The sequence below is a fragment of the Hemiscyllium ocellatum genome, chromosome 38 (genome assembly GCF_020745735.1).
Source record: "Hemiscyllium ocellatum isolate sHemOce1 chromosome 38, sHemOce1.pat.X.cur, whole genome shotgun sequence".
In the NCBI taxonomy this organism is placed as follows: Eukaryota; Metazoa; Chordata; class Chondrichthyes; order Orectolobiformes; family Hemiscylliidae; genus Hemiscyllium; species Hemiscyllium ocellatum.
This window is the reverse complement of record NC_083438.1, coordinates 21,617,630-21,634,536: the sequence shown is the minus strand read 5'-3', so window position 1 is coordinate 21,634,536 and position 16,907 is coordinate 21,617,630. Positions and strand designations below refer to the sequence as shown.

General features: G+C 58.3%; 1 protein-coding gene across 7 annotated transcripts in view; it reads right to left on the bottom strand.

Annotated features, from left to right (window-relative positions):
- Positions 1-14,045, bottom strand: part of LOC132834027 (guanylate-binding protein 1-like) — a 45,649-nt gene extending 31,604 nt beyond the window's left edge. For 3 of the 7 annotated variants that reach the window (XM_060852742.1, XM_060852746.1, XM_060852747.1), the window contains exons 1-5: positions 13,922-14,045; positions 12,058-12,333; positions 8,794-8,915; positions 6,757-6,866; positions 5,497-5,666 (exon numbers count right to left, since the gene is read on the bottom strand). In XM_060852742.1, coding sequence (XP_060708725.1) covers positions 5,497-5,666; positions 6,757-6,866; positions 8,794-8,915; positions 12,058-12,238 — 583 coding nt within the window. In that variant the 5' untranslated portion in view covers positions 12,239-12,333; positions 13,922-14,045. Of the gene's footprint in view, positions 1-5,496; positions 5,667-6,756; positions 6,867-8,793; positions 8,916-12,057; positions 12,334-13,921 lie in introns of those variants that run through there. The other 4 variants (XM_060852743.1, XM_060852744.1, XM_060852745.1 and 1 more) reach the window with 4 other exon arrangements.
- Between the last annotated feature and the right edge of the window lie 2,862 nt (positions 14,046-16,907).

Below are 16,907 nucleotides of genomic sequence, written 5' to 3'. Positions count from 1 at the left end.
GTCGGAGGGTCAGTGCTGAGGGAGTGCCGCACTGTCGGAGGGTCAGTGCTGAGGGAGTGACGCACTGTGGGAGGGTCAGTGCTGAGGGAGTGCCACACTGTCGGAGGGTCAGTGCTGAGTGACTGATGCACTGTCGGAGGGTCAGTGCTGAGGGAGAGCCGCACTGTCGGAGGGTCAGTGCTGAGGGAGTGCCGCACTGTCGGAGGGTCAGTGCTGAGGGAGTACCGCACTGTTGGAGGGTCAGTGCTGAGGGAGTACCGCACTGTCGGAGGGTCAGTGCTGAGGGAGTGCCGCACCGTCGGAGGGTCAGTGCTGAGGGAGTGGGCACTGTCGGAGGGTCAGTGCTGAGGGAGTGCCTCACTGTCGGAGGGTCAGTGCTGAGGGAGTGCCGCACTGTCGGAGGGACAGTGCTGAGGGAGTACCGCACTATCGGAGGGTCAGTGCTGAGGGAGTGCCGCACTGTCGGAGGGTCAGTGCTGAGGGAGTGCCGCACTGTCGGAGGGTCAGTGCTGAGGGAGTACCGCACTATCGGAGGGTCAGTGCTGAGGGAGTGCCGCACTGTCGGAGGGTCAGTGCTGAGGGAGTGGGCACTGTCGGAGGGTCAGTGCTGAGGGAGTGCCGCACTGTCGGAGGGTCAGTGCTGAGGGAGTGCCACACTGTCGGAGGGTCAGTGCTGAGTGAGTGATGCACTGTCGGAGGGTCAGTGCTGAGGGAGTGCCGCACTGTCGGAGGGTCAGTGCTGAGGGAGTGCCACACTGTCGGAGGGACAGTGCTGAGGGAGTACCGCACTATCGGAGGGTCAGTGCTGAGGGAGTGCCGCACTGTCGGAGGGTCAGTGCTGAGGGAGTGCCGCACTATCGGAGGGTCAGTGCTGAGGGAGTGCCGCACTGTCGGAGGGTCAGTGCTGAGGGAGTACCGCACCGTCGGAGGGTCAGTGCTGAGGGAGTACCGCACCGTCGGAGGGTCAGTGCTGAGGGAGTGCCGCACCGTCGGAGGGTCAGTGCTGAGGGAGTGCCGCACCGTCGGAGGGTCAGTGCTGAGGGAGTGCCGCACCGTCGGAGGGTCAGTGCTGAGGGAGTGCCGCACTGTCGGAGGGTCAGTGCTGAGGGAGTGCCGCACTGTCGGAGGGTCAGTGCTGAGGGAGTACCGCACTGTTGGAGGGTCAGTGCTGAGGGAGTGCCGCACCGTCGGAGGGTCAGTGCTGAGGGAGTGGGCACTGTCGGGGGTCAGTGCTGAGGGAGTGCCTCACTGTCGGAGGGTCAGTGCTGAGGGAGTGCCGCACTGTCGGAGGGACAGTGCTGAGGGAGTACCGCACTATCGGAGGGTCAGTGCTGAGGGAGTGCCGCACTGTCGGAGGGTCAGTGCTGAGGGAGTGCCGCACTGTCGGAGGGTCAGTGCTGAGGGAGTGACGCACTGTGGGAGGGTCAGTGCTGAGGGAGTGCCACACTGTCGGAGGGTCAGTGCTGAGTGACTGATGCACTGTCGGAGGGTCAGTGCTGAGGGAGAGCCGCACTGTCGGAGGGTCAGTGCTGAGGGAGTGCCGCACTGTCGGAGGGTCAGTGCTGAGGGAGTACCGCACTGTTGGAGGGTCAGTGCTGAGGGAGTACCGCACTGTCGGAGGGTCAGTGCTGAGGGAGTGCCGCACCGTCGGAGGGTCAGTGCTGAGGGAGTGGGCACTGTCGGAGGGTCAGTGCTGAGGGAGTGCCTCACTGTCGGAGGGTCAGTGCTGAGGGAGTGCCGCACTGTCGGAGGGACAGTGCTGAGGGAGTACCGCACTATCGGAGGGTCAGTGCTGAGGGAGTGCCGCACTGTCGGAGGGTCAGTGCTGAGGGAGTGCCGCACTGTCGGAGGGTCAGTGCTGAGGGAGTACCGCACTATCGGAGGGTCAGTGCTGAGGGAGTGCCGCACTGTCGGAGGGTCAGTGCTGAGGGAGTGGGCACTGTCGGAGGGTCAGTGCTGAGGGAGTGCCGCACTGTCGGAGGGTCAGTGCTGAGGGAGTGCCACACTGTCGGAGGGTCAGTGCTGAGTGAGTGATGCACTGTCGGAGGGTCAGTGCTGAGGGAGTGCCGCACTGTCGGAGGGTCAGTGCTGAGGGAGTGCCACACTGTCGGAGGGACAGTGCTGAGGGAGTACCGCACTATCGGAGGGTCAGTGCTGAGGGAGTGCCGCACTGTCGGAGGGTCAGTGCTGAGGGAGTGCCGCACTATCGGAGGGTCAGTGCTGAGGAGTGCCGCACTGTCGGAGGGTCAGTGCTGAGGGAGTACCGCACCGTCGGAGGGTCAGTGCTGAGGGAGTACCGCACCGTCGGAGGGTCAGTGCTGAGGGAGTGCCGCACCGTCGGAGGGTCAGTGCTGAGGGAGTGCCGCACCGTCGGAGGGTCAGTGCTGAGGGAGTGCCGCACCGTCGGAGGGTCAGTGCTGAGGGAGTGCCGCACTGTCGGAGGGTCAGTGCTGAGGGAGTGCCGCACTGTCGAGGGTCAGTGCTGAGGGAGTACCGCACTGTTGGAGGGTCAGTGCTGAGGGAGTGCCGCACCGTCGGAGGGTCAGTGCTGAGGGAGTGGGCACTGTCGGAGGGTCAGTGCTGAGGGAGTGCCGCACTGTCGGAGGGTCAGTGCTGAGGGAGTGCCGCACTGTCGGAGGGACAGTGCTGAGGGAGTACCGCACTATCGGAGGGTCAGTGCTGAGGGAGTGCCGCACTGTCGGAGGGTCAGTGCTGAGGAGTGCCGCACTGTCGGAGGGTCAGTGCTGAGGGAGTGACGCACTGTGGGAGGGTCAGTGCTGAGGGAGTGCCACACTGTCGGAGGGTCAGTGCTGAGTGACTGATGCACTGTCGGAGGGTCAGTGCTGAGGAGAGCCGCACTGTCGGAGGGTCAGTGCTGAGGGAGTGCCGCACTGTCGGAGGGTCAGTGCTGAGGGAGTACCGCACTGTTGGAGGGTCAGTGCTGAGGGAGTACCGCACTGTCGGAGGGTCAGTGCTGAGGGAGTGCCGCACCGTCGGAGGGTCAGTGCTGAGGGAGTGGGCACTGTCGGAGGGTCAGTGCTGAGGGAGTGCCTCACTGTCGGAGGGTCAGTGCTGAGGGAGTGCCGCACTGTCGGAGGGACAGTGCTGAGGGAGTACCGCACTATCGGAGGGTCAGTGCTGAGGGAGTGCCGCACTGTCGGAGGGTCAGTGCTGAGGGAGTGCCGCACTGTCGGAGGGTCAGTGCTGAGGGAGTACCGCACTATCGGAGGGTCAGTGCTGAGGGAGTGCCGCACTGTCGGAGGGGTCAGTGCTGAGGGAGTGGGCACTGTCGGAGGGTCAGTGCTGAGGGAGTGCCGCACTGTCGAGGGGTCAGTGCTGAGGGAGTGCCACACTGTCGGAGGGTCAGTGCTGAGTGAGTGATGCACTGTCGGAGGGTCAGTGCTGAGGAGTGCCGCACTGTCGGAGGGTCAGTGCTGAGGGAGTGCCACACTGTCGGAGGGACAGTGCTGAGGGAGTACCGCACTATCGGAGGGTCAGTGCTGAGGGAGCCGCACTGTCGGAGGGTCAGTGCTGAGGGAGTGCCGCACTATCGGGGGTCAGTGCTGAGGGAGTGCCGCACTGTCGGAGGGTCAGTGCTGAGGGAGTACCGCACCGTCGGAGGGTCAGTGCTGAGGGAGTACCGCACCGTCGGAGGGTCAGTGCTGAGGGAGTGCCGCACCGTCGGAGGGTCAGTGCTGAGGGAGTGCCGCACCGTCGGAGGGTCAGTGCTGAGGGAGTGCCGCACCGTCGGAGGGTCAGTGCTGAGGGAGTGCCGCACCGTCGGAGGGTCAGTGCTGAGGGAGTGCCGCACCGTCGGAGGTCAGTGCTGAGGGAGTGCCGCACCGTCGGAGGGTCAGTGCTGAGGGAGTGCCGCACTGTCGGAGGGTCAGTGCTGAGAGTGCCGCACTGTCGGAGGGTCAGTGCTGAGGGAGTGCCGCACTGTCGGAGGGTCAGTGCTGAGGGAGTACCGCACTGTCGGAGGGTCAGTGCTGAGGGAGTGCCGCACTGTCGGAGTCAGTGCTGAGGGAGTGCCGCACTGTCGGAGGGTCAGTGCTGAGGGAGTACCGCACTATCGGAGGGTCAGTGCTGAGGGAGTGCCGCACTGTCGGAGGGTCAGTGCTGAGGGAGTACCGCACTATCGGAGGGTCAGTGCTGAGGGAGTGCCGCACTGTCGGAGGGTCAGTGCTGAGGGAGTACCGCACTGTCGGAGGGTCAGTGCTGAGGGAGTACCGCACTGTCGGAGGGTCAGTGCTGAGTGAGTGACGCACTGTCGGTGGGTCAGTGCTGAGGGAGTGACGCACTGTCGGAGGGTCAGTGCTGAGGGAGTGCCGCACTGTCGGAGGGTCAGTGCTGAGGGAGTGCCGCACTGTCGGAGGGTCAGTGCTGAGGGAGTGACGCACTGTCGGAGGGTCAGTGCTGAGGGAGTGCCGCACTGTCGGAGGGTCAGTGCTGAGGGAGTGGGCACTGTCAGAGGGTCAGTGCTGAGGGAGTGCCGCACTGTCGGAGGGTCAGTGCTGAGGGAGTGCCGCACCGTCGGAGGGTCAGTGCTGAGGGAGTACCGCACTGTCGGAGGGTCAGTGCTGAGGGAGTACCGCACTGTCGGAGGGTCAGTGCTGAGGGAGTGCCGCACCGTCGGAGGGTCAGTGCTGAGGGAGTGCCGCACCGTCGGAGGGTCAGTGCTGAGGGAGTGCCGCACTGTCGGGAGGGTCAGTGCTGAGGGAGTGCCGCACTGTCGGAGGGTCAGTGCTGAGGGAGTGCCACACTGTCGGAGGGTCAGTGCTGAGTGAGTGATGCACTGTCGGAGGGTCAGTGCTGAGGGAGTGCCGCACTGTCGGAGGGTCAGTGCTGAGGGAGTGCCACACTGTCGGAGGGACAGTGCTGAGGGAGTGCCGCACTGTCGGAGGGTCAGTGCTGAGGGAGTGCCGCACTGTCGGAGGTCAGTGCTGAGGGAGTGCCGCACTGTCGGAGGGTCAGTGCTGAGGGAGTACCGCACTGTCGGAGGGTCAGTGCTGAGGGAGTACCGCACTGTGGGAGGGTCAGTGCTGAGGGAGTGCCGCACTGTCGGAGGGTCAGTGCTGAGGGAGCACCGCACTGTCGGAGGGTCAGTGCTGAGGGAGTGCCGCACTGTCGGAGGGTCAGTGCTGAGGGAGTGCCGCACTGTCGGAGGGTCAGTGCTGAGTGAGTACCGCACTGTCGGAGGGTCAGTGCTGAGGGAGTACCGCACTGTCGGAGGGTCAGTGCTGAGGGAGTACCGCACTGTCGGAGGGTCAGTGCTGAGGGAGTGCCACACTGTCGGAGGTCAGTGCTGAGGGAGTGGGCACTGTCGGAGGGTCAGTGCTGAGGGAGTGCCGCACTGTCGGAGGGTCAGTCCCCATTGGCTGTGAGCCCCATTCTGATTGCCTGGGGGCGGTGACAGCTGGTTTGAGAAATGCCACCTCCTGCCATTGGTCACTTGACGGCGATACCTCAATTCTTGCCGCTGTTGCCCACTCTTACCTTGGCCCGGGAGGAGAACGGCGTTCAGGTAGTCATCTGCAACCAGCCTGAAGCCATCCATCCAAAGTTCCAGCTCCGAGTCCCGCACACACCACAGAAACTCCGGACAAATCTCCCTGTGACTGTCAACAGCTCCTTCCTGAACGTACCTGGGGAGCTTGGTGATGTAGCTGATGGACAGTGAGAGGAAGATGGAAAAGGCTCTGCTTTTCTAACATGCCCAGTGCACCCAGTGAATGGTCTACCTTCCCCATCCCTCAGCACACCATAGGAGAAGGGAGCTATAATTCCCCACTCTCTCCATCTCTCTCTTTACTGATCTCTCCATCTCTCCCCTTCCCCACTCTCTCCATCTCTCCCCTTTTCCAATCTCTCCATCTCTCTCTTTACTGATCTCTCCATCTCTCCCCTTCCCCACTCTCTCCATCTCTCCCCTTCCCCAATCTCTCCATCTCTCCCCTTCCCCAATCTCTCCATCTCTCCCCTTCCCTCATCTCTCCATCTCTCCATCTCCCTTCCCCAACTCTCTCCATCTCTCCCCTTCCCCAATCTCTCCATCTCTCCCCTCCCCACTCTCTCCATCTCTCCCCTTCCCAATATCTCCATCAACCCATTCTCCAATCATTCCATCTCTCCCTTTCTCCAATCTCTCCATCTGTCCACTTCCCCACTCTCTCTCTCTCCCCCCTTCCCCACTCTCTCTCCCCCTTCCCCACTCTCTCTCTCCCCTTCCCCACTCTCTCCCCCTTCCCCCACTCTCCCCCCTTCCCACTCTCTCTCTCCCCTTCCCCACTCTCTCTCTCTCTCCCCCTTTCCCCACTCTCTCCCCCTTCCCCACTCTCTCTCTCCCCCTTCCCCACTCTCTCCCCCCCTTCCCCACTCTCTCTCCCCCTTCCCCACTCTCTCTCCCCCCTTCCCCACTCTCTCTCTCCCCCTTCCCCACTCTCTCTCCCCCTTCCCCACTCTCTCTCCCCCTTCCCCACTCTCTCTCCCCCTTCCCCACTCTCTCTCTCCCCTTCCCCACTCTCTCCCCCTTCCCCACTCTCTCTCCCCCTTCCCACTCTCTCTCCCCCTTCCCCACTCTCTCTCCCCCTTCCCCACTCTCTCTCCCCCCTTCCCCACTCTCTCTCCCCCTTCCCCACTCTCTCTCCCCCCTTCCCCACTCTCTCTCCCCCTTCCCCAATCTCCCCACCTCTCTCCTCCCCCAGCCCAATGTGACCCTAAATCAAAGTCCTCCCCAAATGGCCATTGAAAGCTGACTTCAGTTTGTCCAGAGCCTCCTGGTCAACGGTCCCTTTGCTGTTGTAGATGAAGATGTTGCTGAGGACATAAGCCAGAGCAAATATCTGGGGTTTTGTGTTTTCATTTCTCTGGAGAGGAAAGAGACCGATGGGGTGGGCAGTTAGGGGGAGATTGGCCATTGGAAGGGATGGAGAGATTGGGGGACTGGAGAGAATCATCAAATCCTTACAGTGCTGAAGCAGCCCATTCCGCCCATCCAGTCCAAACTGACCCTCACACAGACCAGCCCACTCCACATTCCCCATCTCACTTGCACATCCCTAAACACTACGGGACAATTTCCCACAGGTGGGAGGGGTGGTGAAGGGAAGAATGAGGTTTGAATGCACTGATCTAAAGGACGTTGCTGTGTTCTCTAAGATGCTCACCCCACCCCTCCGTCCAGATCCCTCTCTCATCACTGACCCTCCTCGAAGTTCCAACGCTCCATCTTCCTTCTGATAGGCAGCCAAGCCAAGTGTGCCTTCATGCCTCAAACTGGGGGGCAGCAGAGATGCTCGACTGTGGGGGGCTTCATTCCAACTTTCACTGATACCTTCTTACTTGCTGAAAGCTTGCTGGAATTGCAGGTGTCGAAGGAGGCCATTGGGCCCACCAGGGCTAGGTCAGCTCTTTGCCAGTTTCTTATGTTCCCCCTCCACCCCCCTTCCCCAAAGTAGCCCTGAGAAACAGATCTGCTTCCGATCATTTATTCGCACTTGGGACAGAGTCATGGGATCAAGGGTGGCTCATTCAAAACTGAGACCTGAAGGAATTCCTGCCCCTAAGGATGGTGAATGTCTCTAGCCTAGGAGGTTTGTGGAGGCTAGATCAATGAAAGACTTCCAGAGGGGGTAGACCAGTGTTTGAAGCAACGGGGAGTTGCTCTGAAAGAGGAGTTGGTATCGATGGTGGAGCTTGTCAGAGGGGCCGAACGGCCTGCCCCACCTCCTACTTCTTACAAACAGAAGGGAAGCTAATCAGCGCGTTGACGCTGTGTCAATGTTCAAGGACCCGTTCCCCACCAGCGAGGCCTGGCCATCCTGCCATCTCCTGGATCTGATGGGGCCTTGCTTACGGATGGGAAAGGTCAGGCCTGTGGGGCCTGGAGTCACCTGGAGCCCAGGGGAGCTCTGCTGGCCTTTTGGGAAGCAGCCGGCTCTCCCTGGTCACCACAGACGTCCCTCTGATACCCGGCATCTTAAACCAGGGGTATTTAAATTCCCACCTGATCCTCTGGGAGGTCAATATCAGAGACCATCATCACTTCCATTCTCCATCCAAAGAGACCTTCTCTGCTCAGACACACACGACAGAACACAGCATCCCGACAGTGTGGGAACAGGCCATTCGGCCCAACATGTCCACACCGACCCTCCAAAAAGTGTCCCATCCAGACCCATTCCCTGAACCCATTGCTCGACATTTACGCCTGACCAACCCACCCGAACCTGCACATCCCTGGGCACTATGGGACAATTTAGCATGGCCAATCCACCTGAACCTGTACATCCCTGGACACTATGGGACAATTTAGCATGGCCAATCCACCCTGACCTGCACATCCCTGGACACTATGGGACAATTTAGCATGGCCAATCTACCCTAACCTGCTCATCCCTGGGCACTATGGGACAATTTAGCATGGCCAACCCACCCTAACCTGCACATCCCTGGACTGTGGGAGGAAACCGGAGCACCCGGAGGAAACCCACGCAGACACGGGGAGAATGTACAAACTCCACACAGACAGTCACCTCTGGGCTGGAATTGAACCCGGGTCCCTGGCGCCGTGAGGCAGCCGTGCTAACCACTGACTCCCGTGCGTCTGCTTCCAGCTCTGTCTCAGAGTCAATGCCACCCCTTACAAGCAGAATCCACCTGTCCTTACCATCTCTCCCCCCCACCCCGGTTACCTCCCCTCACTGGCTCATTCCTTTCCTAAACCCACTGTCTTGCCCCTCCACCAGCCCTCTCCCCACTGCCCCCTGCACCCCACCTCCAGCCCAACCTCACCTCTCCTTCCAATCCGTCGATGTCCAGGATAACCAGATACTCATTGGCTCTTTCAGGGTGAGGGAGACACCACATCCACGTTCTCCAGCCGGGAAGCATCTTTCCGGATCTCAGTGGGAATCCTACAGGATGGAGACAAAGAGTGTGGGACTCAATGAGAGAGAGAGAGAGAGACGGCTCCTCATCAGCAGGGGGTCAGTCACAGCTAATCCATCACAGAACAAGACAATCAAGTTGATCGAGAGGATAGAGGGAAGGTAATCTCGGGGTGGGGAGGGGGATAGGAGCGGGGAGGGGGAGAATTCCATTAATTTTCAGACCAGCCTAATCTCTACTGAATTCACTCCCAGGATGCAGGTGTCTTTATGGGCATTTATTGGCCATTTATAATAACCCCGTTGCTGTGGGTCTGGAGTTACATGGAGGCCCGAGCCAGGGATGGAAGGCAGATTTTCTCTCACCGAGTGAACGAGTTGAGCCAACTATTTGATAACCATCTTCAATCCAGCTTTATTTTAAAATTGAACCCAGATTCCACCATCTACCCCGGTGGGATTTGAACCTGGGCTCCCCAGGATGTTGCTGCAGCTCTGGGGTTACAGGATTAACAAGTAAACCACTTGGTGAAAGTCTGTCCAAATCAGGGCAGGTGACGTGGAGGTGCCGGTGTTGGACTGGGCTGGACAAAGTCACACAGCTCCCAGCATCCCGTCGGAGTCAATCCACTGTCGTGTGTTTGTTGACCAACTCAGGAGGGACATCACAGTCATCTGTCTCACACTCACTCTCACACTCACTCTCACTCTCGGTTATGTTACTTTATTTCTCTCTCTCATTAGAGTCATAGAGATGTACAGCATGGAAACAGACCCTTCAATCCAACTTGTCCTAAATTATATCCTAAATTAACCTCGTCCCATTGGCCCATATCCCCCCAAACCCTTCCTATTCACATACCCATCCAGATGCCTCTTAAGTGCTGTAATTGTACCAGCCTCCACCACTTCCTCTGGCAGCTCATTCCATATACGTACCACCCTCTGTATGAAAAAGTTGCCCCTTAGGTCCCTTTTTATATCTTTCCCCTCTCACCCTAAACCTATGCCCCTCTAGTTCTGGATACCCCACATATGTCCAAAGATGTGCGGGTCAGGTGAATTGGCCATGCTAAATTGCCCGTAGTGTTAGGTAAGGGGTAAATATAGGGGTATGGGTGGGTTGCGCTTCGGCGGGTCGGTGTGGACTTGTTGGGCCAAAGGGCCTGTTTCCACACTGTAAATAATCTAATTTAATCACACACACACAGGGAAAATACTTTGTCTATGTATCCTATCCAAGCCCCTCATGATTTTATAAACCTGTATAAGGTCACTCAGCCTCCGACGCTCCAGGGAAAACAGCCCCAGCCTGTTCAGCCTCTCCCTGTAGCTCAAACCCTCCAACCCTGGCAACATCCTTGTAAATCTTTTCTGAACCCTTTCAAGTTACACAACATATTTCTGATAGAAAGGAGACCAGAATTGCATACAATATTCCAACAGTGGCCTAACCAATGTCCTGTACAGCCACAACATGACCTCCCAATTCCTGTACTCAATACTCTGACCAATAAAGGAAAGCATACCAAACGCCTTCTTCACTATCCTATCTACCTGTAACTCCACTTTCAAGGAGCTATGAACCTGCACTCCAAGGTCTCTTTGTTCAGCAACACTCCCTAGGACCTTACCATTAAGTGTATAAGTCCTGCTAAGATTTGCTTTCCCAAAATGCAGCACCTCTCAGGAATTTTCTCTCCAGAATTTGACATTTTCTCTCTCTCTCAGTAATATGATTTTCTCTCTCTCAGTAATATAACGCTCTCTCTCTCCCTCTCAGTAATATAACGCGCTCTCTCTCCCTCTCAGTAATATGATTTTCTCTCTCTCTCTCAGTAATATAACGCTCTCTCTCTCCCTCTCAGTAATATAACGCTCTCTCTCTCCCTCTCAGTAATATGATTTTCTCTCTCTCAGTAATATAACGCTCTCTCTCCCTCTCAGTAATATAACGCTCTCTCTCTCCCTCTCAGTAATATGACTTTCTCTCTCTCAGTAATATAACGCTCTCTCTCTCTCCCTCTCAGTAATATAACGCTCTCTCTCTCCCTCTCAGTAATATGATTTTCTCTCTCTCTCCCTCTCAGTAATATGATTTTCTCTCTCTCTCCCTCTCAGTAATATAACGCTCTCTCTCTCTCCCTCTCAGTAATATAACGCTCTCTCTCTCCCTCTCAGTAATATGATTTTCTCTCTCTCTCTCCTTCCCTCCCAATTGTGACGATAATGCAGTTTGTCCTGGTTTCTTTTAGAGAGAGAGATTGAGGGGCAGGTGTCAAACCCAGAATATGTTCAAAGTGACATTCTCAGGACAGCTTTGAACAATCGTCCCATCTCAGCTCAGAGAATGCATTGAAGGTGTTCGGTGAAAGTCCGGCTGTATCCCAGTGTTAGATCAGACTGGTTCGGTTTCTAAAGGGAGAGTTCCAAAATCTGACAGGGATTGATGCAGTTTCTGAGCAAAATAAAATATAATTCTGCAAATAGAAATTCACCTACAAATGTGTTCGTGTTGTGAGTGTGTGTGTGAGTGTGGGTGTGAGTGTGTGTGTGTGAGTGTGTGTGTGCGCGCGCTGAGATTGGGAATGTAACTTTAAAGGTTTATCTGGGATTTACAGATGGAGGAACCGAAACTAAGATGGTCATTCGGAAAGAGGAAAGACCTGGGTGAAATGTGTTGAATATTCCATTCCACGGCACTGCAATCCTGTTCCTATAAAGTCCGTGTCTAATAGTCCTGCTCCACATCCTCCTGATGAAGGGACAGCGTTCCGAGTGGTAGTGCTTCCAAATCAACCCTTTGGGCTAGAACCTGGTGTTGGGTGATTTTTCATGACGTTTGGGAGGGGTGTAGGGGCTGGAGGGGGTTACAGAGATAGGGAGGGGATGTAGGGGCTGGAGGGGGTGACAGAGATAGGGAGGGGGTGTAGGGGCTGGAGGGGGTTACAGAGATAGGGAGGGGGTGTAGGGGCTGGAGGGGGTGACAGAGATAGGGAGGGGGCGTAGGGGCTGGAGGGGGTTACAGAGATAGGGAGGGGGTGTAGGGGCTGGAGGGGGTTACAGAGATAGGGAGGGGGTGTAGGGGTTGGAGGGGGTTACAGAGATAGGGAGGGGGTGTAGGGGCTGGAGGGGGTTACAGAGATGGGGAGGGGTGTAGTGTCCTTACCTTTGGTGCGGTTGACCAGTCTGTTCATGAGGTAGGATTTGCCAGTGTTCGGGGGCCCCGATATCGCCACCACCAGGACAGGCTGGGTAATGGCAGACAGCACCTGTATCGCCTTCAGGTTGAGGGTGAGGGAACCCGAGGGAGTGAGTTCAAGGAGGGAGATTGCATCGCCGGTCTCCATTCCAAACAGCTCTCCAACACCTGGACAGGAAACACAGTCAGTCCGGAGATAGGTCAGCAGCAGGAGGCAATTCGGCCCATCCACCCTCTTCTGCTCTGGGTTGGAGAGAGGGGAGAGAGTGGTGGGTGAGAGAGAGAGAGAGAGATGTTCCTCACCTGACGTACAGGGAGAGGAGGGGGCTTCAGGAAGTTCCAAAAATTGGATTGAAACAGTGAGGTGTTAGTTGGTGAGGGGCACAGCCCCGATGGGCCGAAGGGCCTGTGTCTGTGCTGTTGACCCGATGGCTGACCCTGGCAGAGGTGGAGCTGAGGAGGCTCCGGCCTGGTCTATCATGAGCCTCCACTTCCTGAGTTGGAGCAGGGGGTAAATGAGGCCGAGCCCCCCCCCCATCCTCACCCTGACAGAGTGGGAATGTCCCTGTGATACGGCTCTCACATCGACCCCAGGACATCACCTTCGGTATGGAGCAGGTTCAAATCCCAGCAGGGCCAATCGAATCCCAGTGGGAGGATTGTGGGTCGGAAACCATCGGGATGTCCCTGAGGGAAGGGACACTGCTGGGCTGGCTTTCCACGTGACTCCAGCCCACAACAGGGCAGCTGCCTCTGAACACTGCCCCCTGGAGAATAAACTTGGAGCTGCTCACCATCAGCCTCATCCCCTTCACAAATTCACATCAACATCGGATTGATCACTGAAGCAAGGGAACACTCCTTTCACTTGCCCCCTCTCTCTCTCCTCTTCCCCTACCCCCTCACTCCCCTCCCCTACACTCCCCTACCCCCACACTCCCCCCTCACGCAGTCCCTTCCTCCACACTCCACCTCCCCCACACTCAGTCTCCTTCCCCATACTCCCCTCCCCCTCACTCCTCATCCCCTACACTCCCCCTCCCTAACACTCCCATCCCCCACACTGCCCTCCCGCATACTCCCCTCCCTTACAATCCCCTCCACCTAACTCCCTTCCCCCACTCTCCCCTCCACCTAAACTCCTGTTCCCCTCATTCGTAGAGGAGAGGGGATGGAGGAGGAAGAGGGGCAGATGAGTGAGGGAGGGGAGTGTGGGAGGGGAGTGAGGGAGGGGAGTGTGGGAGGGGAGTGTGGGAGGGGAGTGTGGGAGGGAAGTGTGGGAGGGGAGTGAGGGAGGGGAGTGAGGGAGGGGAGTGTGGGAGGGGAGTGTGGGAGGGAAGTGTGGGAGGGGAGTGAGGGAGGGGAGTGAGGGAGGGGAGTGTGGGAGGGGAGTGAGGGAGGGGAGTGTGGGAGGGGAGTGTGGGAGGGGAGTGTGGGAGGGAAGTGTGGGAGGGGAGTGAGGGAGGGGAGTGTGGGAGGGGAGTGTGGGAGGGGAGTGAGGGAGGGGAGTGAGGGAGGGGAGTGGGGGAGGGGAGTGGGGGAGGGGAGAGAGGGAGGGGAATCAATAACACACACAGATCGAGACAGCCTGTCCTTCCCCAGTCTGAGTGTTAGCCTGAATCAGTAACACACAGAGATAGAGAGGGGCTGTCCTTCCCCAGTCTGAGTGTTAGCCTGAATCAGTAACACACAGACATAGCCCTCTCTGAAGTGAACAAGGTCTTGTCACAAATACGGGGGAAGTTTCAGTTTAAATTCCGGCCCACGTGGAGCGAGCTCCCAGTCAGTGCCGTCAGGAAAGGACCGAGGGAGGGGATCGGTTGGTTTATACCTGCTCCTGCAGCCTCTGGAGTTGCAGACGGAGATCTCTGTGTCCACAGTAATCCCCCAGTCTCTGGAATGAAATGGGAAGCCTGCTCACTGCTCAGTGAGACCGCCTTCCCAGCTCTGAAAGTTGAGCTGATTTCCGGGAAACATATTCAAACAGAAACTGAAAGCACAGTCAGGGTGAGGTATAAATACACTAAGTGAGGGAGGGCCAAAGTCAGACAAGAATATATCCGAGAGACCAACTGCAAAGAAACAAAACAGCTGTCCTCAAATTCCAGACAGAGAGAGAGAGACATCCATAGACACACACAGATGCACATATGTGAGCACAGAGACACTTACACAGAGACAGAGGGAGAGAGAGAGAGAGAAAGAGAGAGAGAGATTCACAGACACACACACACACACAGTCACAGAGACACTTACACAGAGAAAGAGAGAGACATCCACAGACACACACACACAAACAGATACACACGTGAGCACACAGGCACAGAGACACTTAGAGAGAGAGAGACAGACAGACAGAGACACACACACACAGACACACACACAGACACAGATACACACATGCGAGCACAGAGACACACACCCTCAGCCCCTCAGTCCCACTGCCACACACCAGCAGTGACAGGGAAAGTGAGGAGTGCAGTCGATGCACACCCCTGTCCATGCACACCCTCTCCCCTCCCTGCCCCATGACGCACACCCTCTCCCCTCCCTGCCCCATGACGCACACCCCCTCCCCTCCCTGCCCCATGACGCACACCCCCTCCCCTCCCTGCCCCATGATGCACACTCCTGTCCATGCACACCCTCACCCCTCCCTGCCCCATGATGCACACTCCTGTCCATACACACCCTCTCCCTCCCCTGCCCCATGATGCACACCCCTGTCCATGCACACCCTCTCCCCTCCCTGCCCCATGATGCACACTCCTGTCCATGCACACCCTCTCCCCTCCCTGCCCCATGACCCACACTCCTGTTCATACACACCCTCTCCCCTCCCTGCCCCATGACCCACCCTCCTGTCCATGCACACCCTCTCCCCTCCCTGCCCCATGACCCACACCCCTGTCCATACACACCCTCTCCCCTCCCTGCCCCATGACACACACTCCTGGCCATACACACCCTCTCCCCTCCCTGCCCCATGATGCACACTCCTGTCCATGCACACCCTCTCCCCTCCCTGCCCCATGACCCACACTCCTGTTCATACACACCCTCTCCCCTCCCTGCCCCATGACCCACACCCCTGTCCATACACACCCTCTCCCCTCCCTGCCCCATGACCCACACCCCTGTCCATACACACCCTCTCCCCTCCCTGCCCCATGACCCACACTCCTGTCCATACACACCCCCTCCCCTCCCTGCCCCATGATGCACCCTCCTGTCCATACACACCCTCTCCCCTCCCTGCCCCATGACCCACACTCCTGTCCATACACACCCTCTCCCCTCTCTGCCCCATGACGCACACTCCTGTCCATACACACCCTCTCCCCTCCCTGCCCCATGACCCACACTCCTGTCCATACACACCCCCTCCCCTCCCTGCCCCATGATGCACCCTCCTGTCCATACACACCCTCTCCCCTCCCTGCCCCATGACACACACCCCTGTCCATGCACACCCTCTCCCCTCCCTGCCCCATGACGCACACCCCTGTCCATACACACCCCTCCCCTCCCTGCCCCATGATGCACACCCCTGTCCATACACACCCCCTCCCCTCCCTGCCCCATGATGCACACCCTCTCCCCTCCCTGCCCCATGATGCACACCCTCTCCCCTCCCTGCCCCATGATGCACACCCCTGTCCATACACACCCTCTCCCCTCCCTGCCCCATGACCCACACTCCTGTCCATGCACACCCTCTCCCCTCCCTGCCCCATGACGCACACCCCTGTCCATACACACCCCCTCCCCTCCCTGCCCCATGATGCACACCCCTGTCCATACACACCCTCTCCCTTCCCTGCCCCATGATGCACACCCTCTCCCCTCCCTGCCCCATGACGCACACCCCTGTCCATACACACCCTCTCCCCTCCCTGCCCCATGACGCACACCCCTGTCCATGCACACCCTCTCCCCTCCCTGCCCCATGACCCACACCCCTGTCCATGCACACCCTCTCCCCTCCCTGCCCCATGACCCACACCCCTGTCCATACACACCCTCTCCCCTCCCTGCCCCATGTCCTGGTATCCTCTCTTTTCCCTCTCTGGGTTTACTGAGTCTGTGCCACACTTCCTCCTCGCTCTGTGACTGCTCCCATCTCCAAGTTCACTCCATTCCCCCCTCTCCTCCCTGTCTCCCTCTGATGCCCTCCTCCAGTGTCCTCACTCTCTCCCAGAGGAAGGAGGTGATCCGGGTGGAGGGGGTGTAGGGGTGTAGGGATTTACCGGGACACACTCAGCAGGTGGAGCCGGGTCCTGACCGAGGTGTGGAAGATGATGAGGAGCAGAGACAGGATGGATAGGAAGCAGCCATCTCCCCCTCGGTCGAAGGGTCAATGACAGCATAGAGATAACGTCAAAGTGGAAGGCAGGAAGGGGGAACGTGAGCAATCCCCTTTCTCCCCCAGGGGGTGATGGAGGGTCAGGGATGGGCCTGGGAGGGTCGTTCAGGCTGAAAACCTCAACCTTTCGAAGGGACTTGGATGAGCCCTTGTAACCTCCGAACATTCCAGGCCAGGGCTGTGGGACAGGGAAGCGGGGCTGCTCTGGGTTCAGTCTAGCTGAGCCAGGACAGGCTGGATGGACCGAAGGGTCTCTCTATACCGTACTGATCGCCACCACAGAACAACGGGCATGAATCAGATCGGGTTTCCCAAACGGACCAGTCGCAGTGGGATTGGGAATCTGTGTCTCTCGGAGCGTGGATACTGCTGTGACATCACCATGAAGGCCGTTTCCTTCTGTTTACTTTCCTCTTCCCCACCCCCACCTTCTGTCTATCACCGACCACTC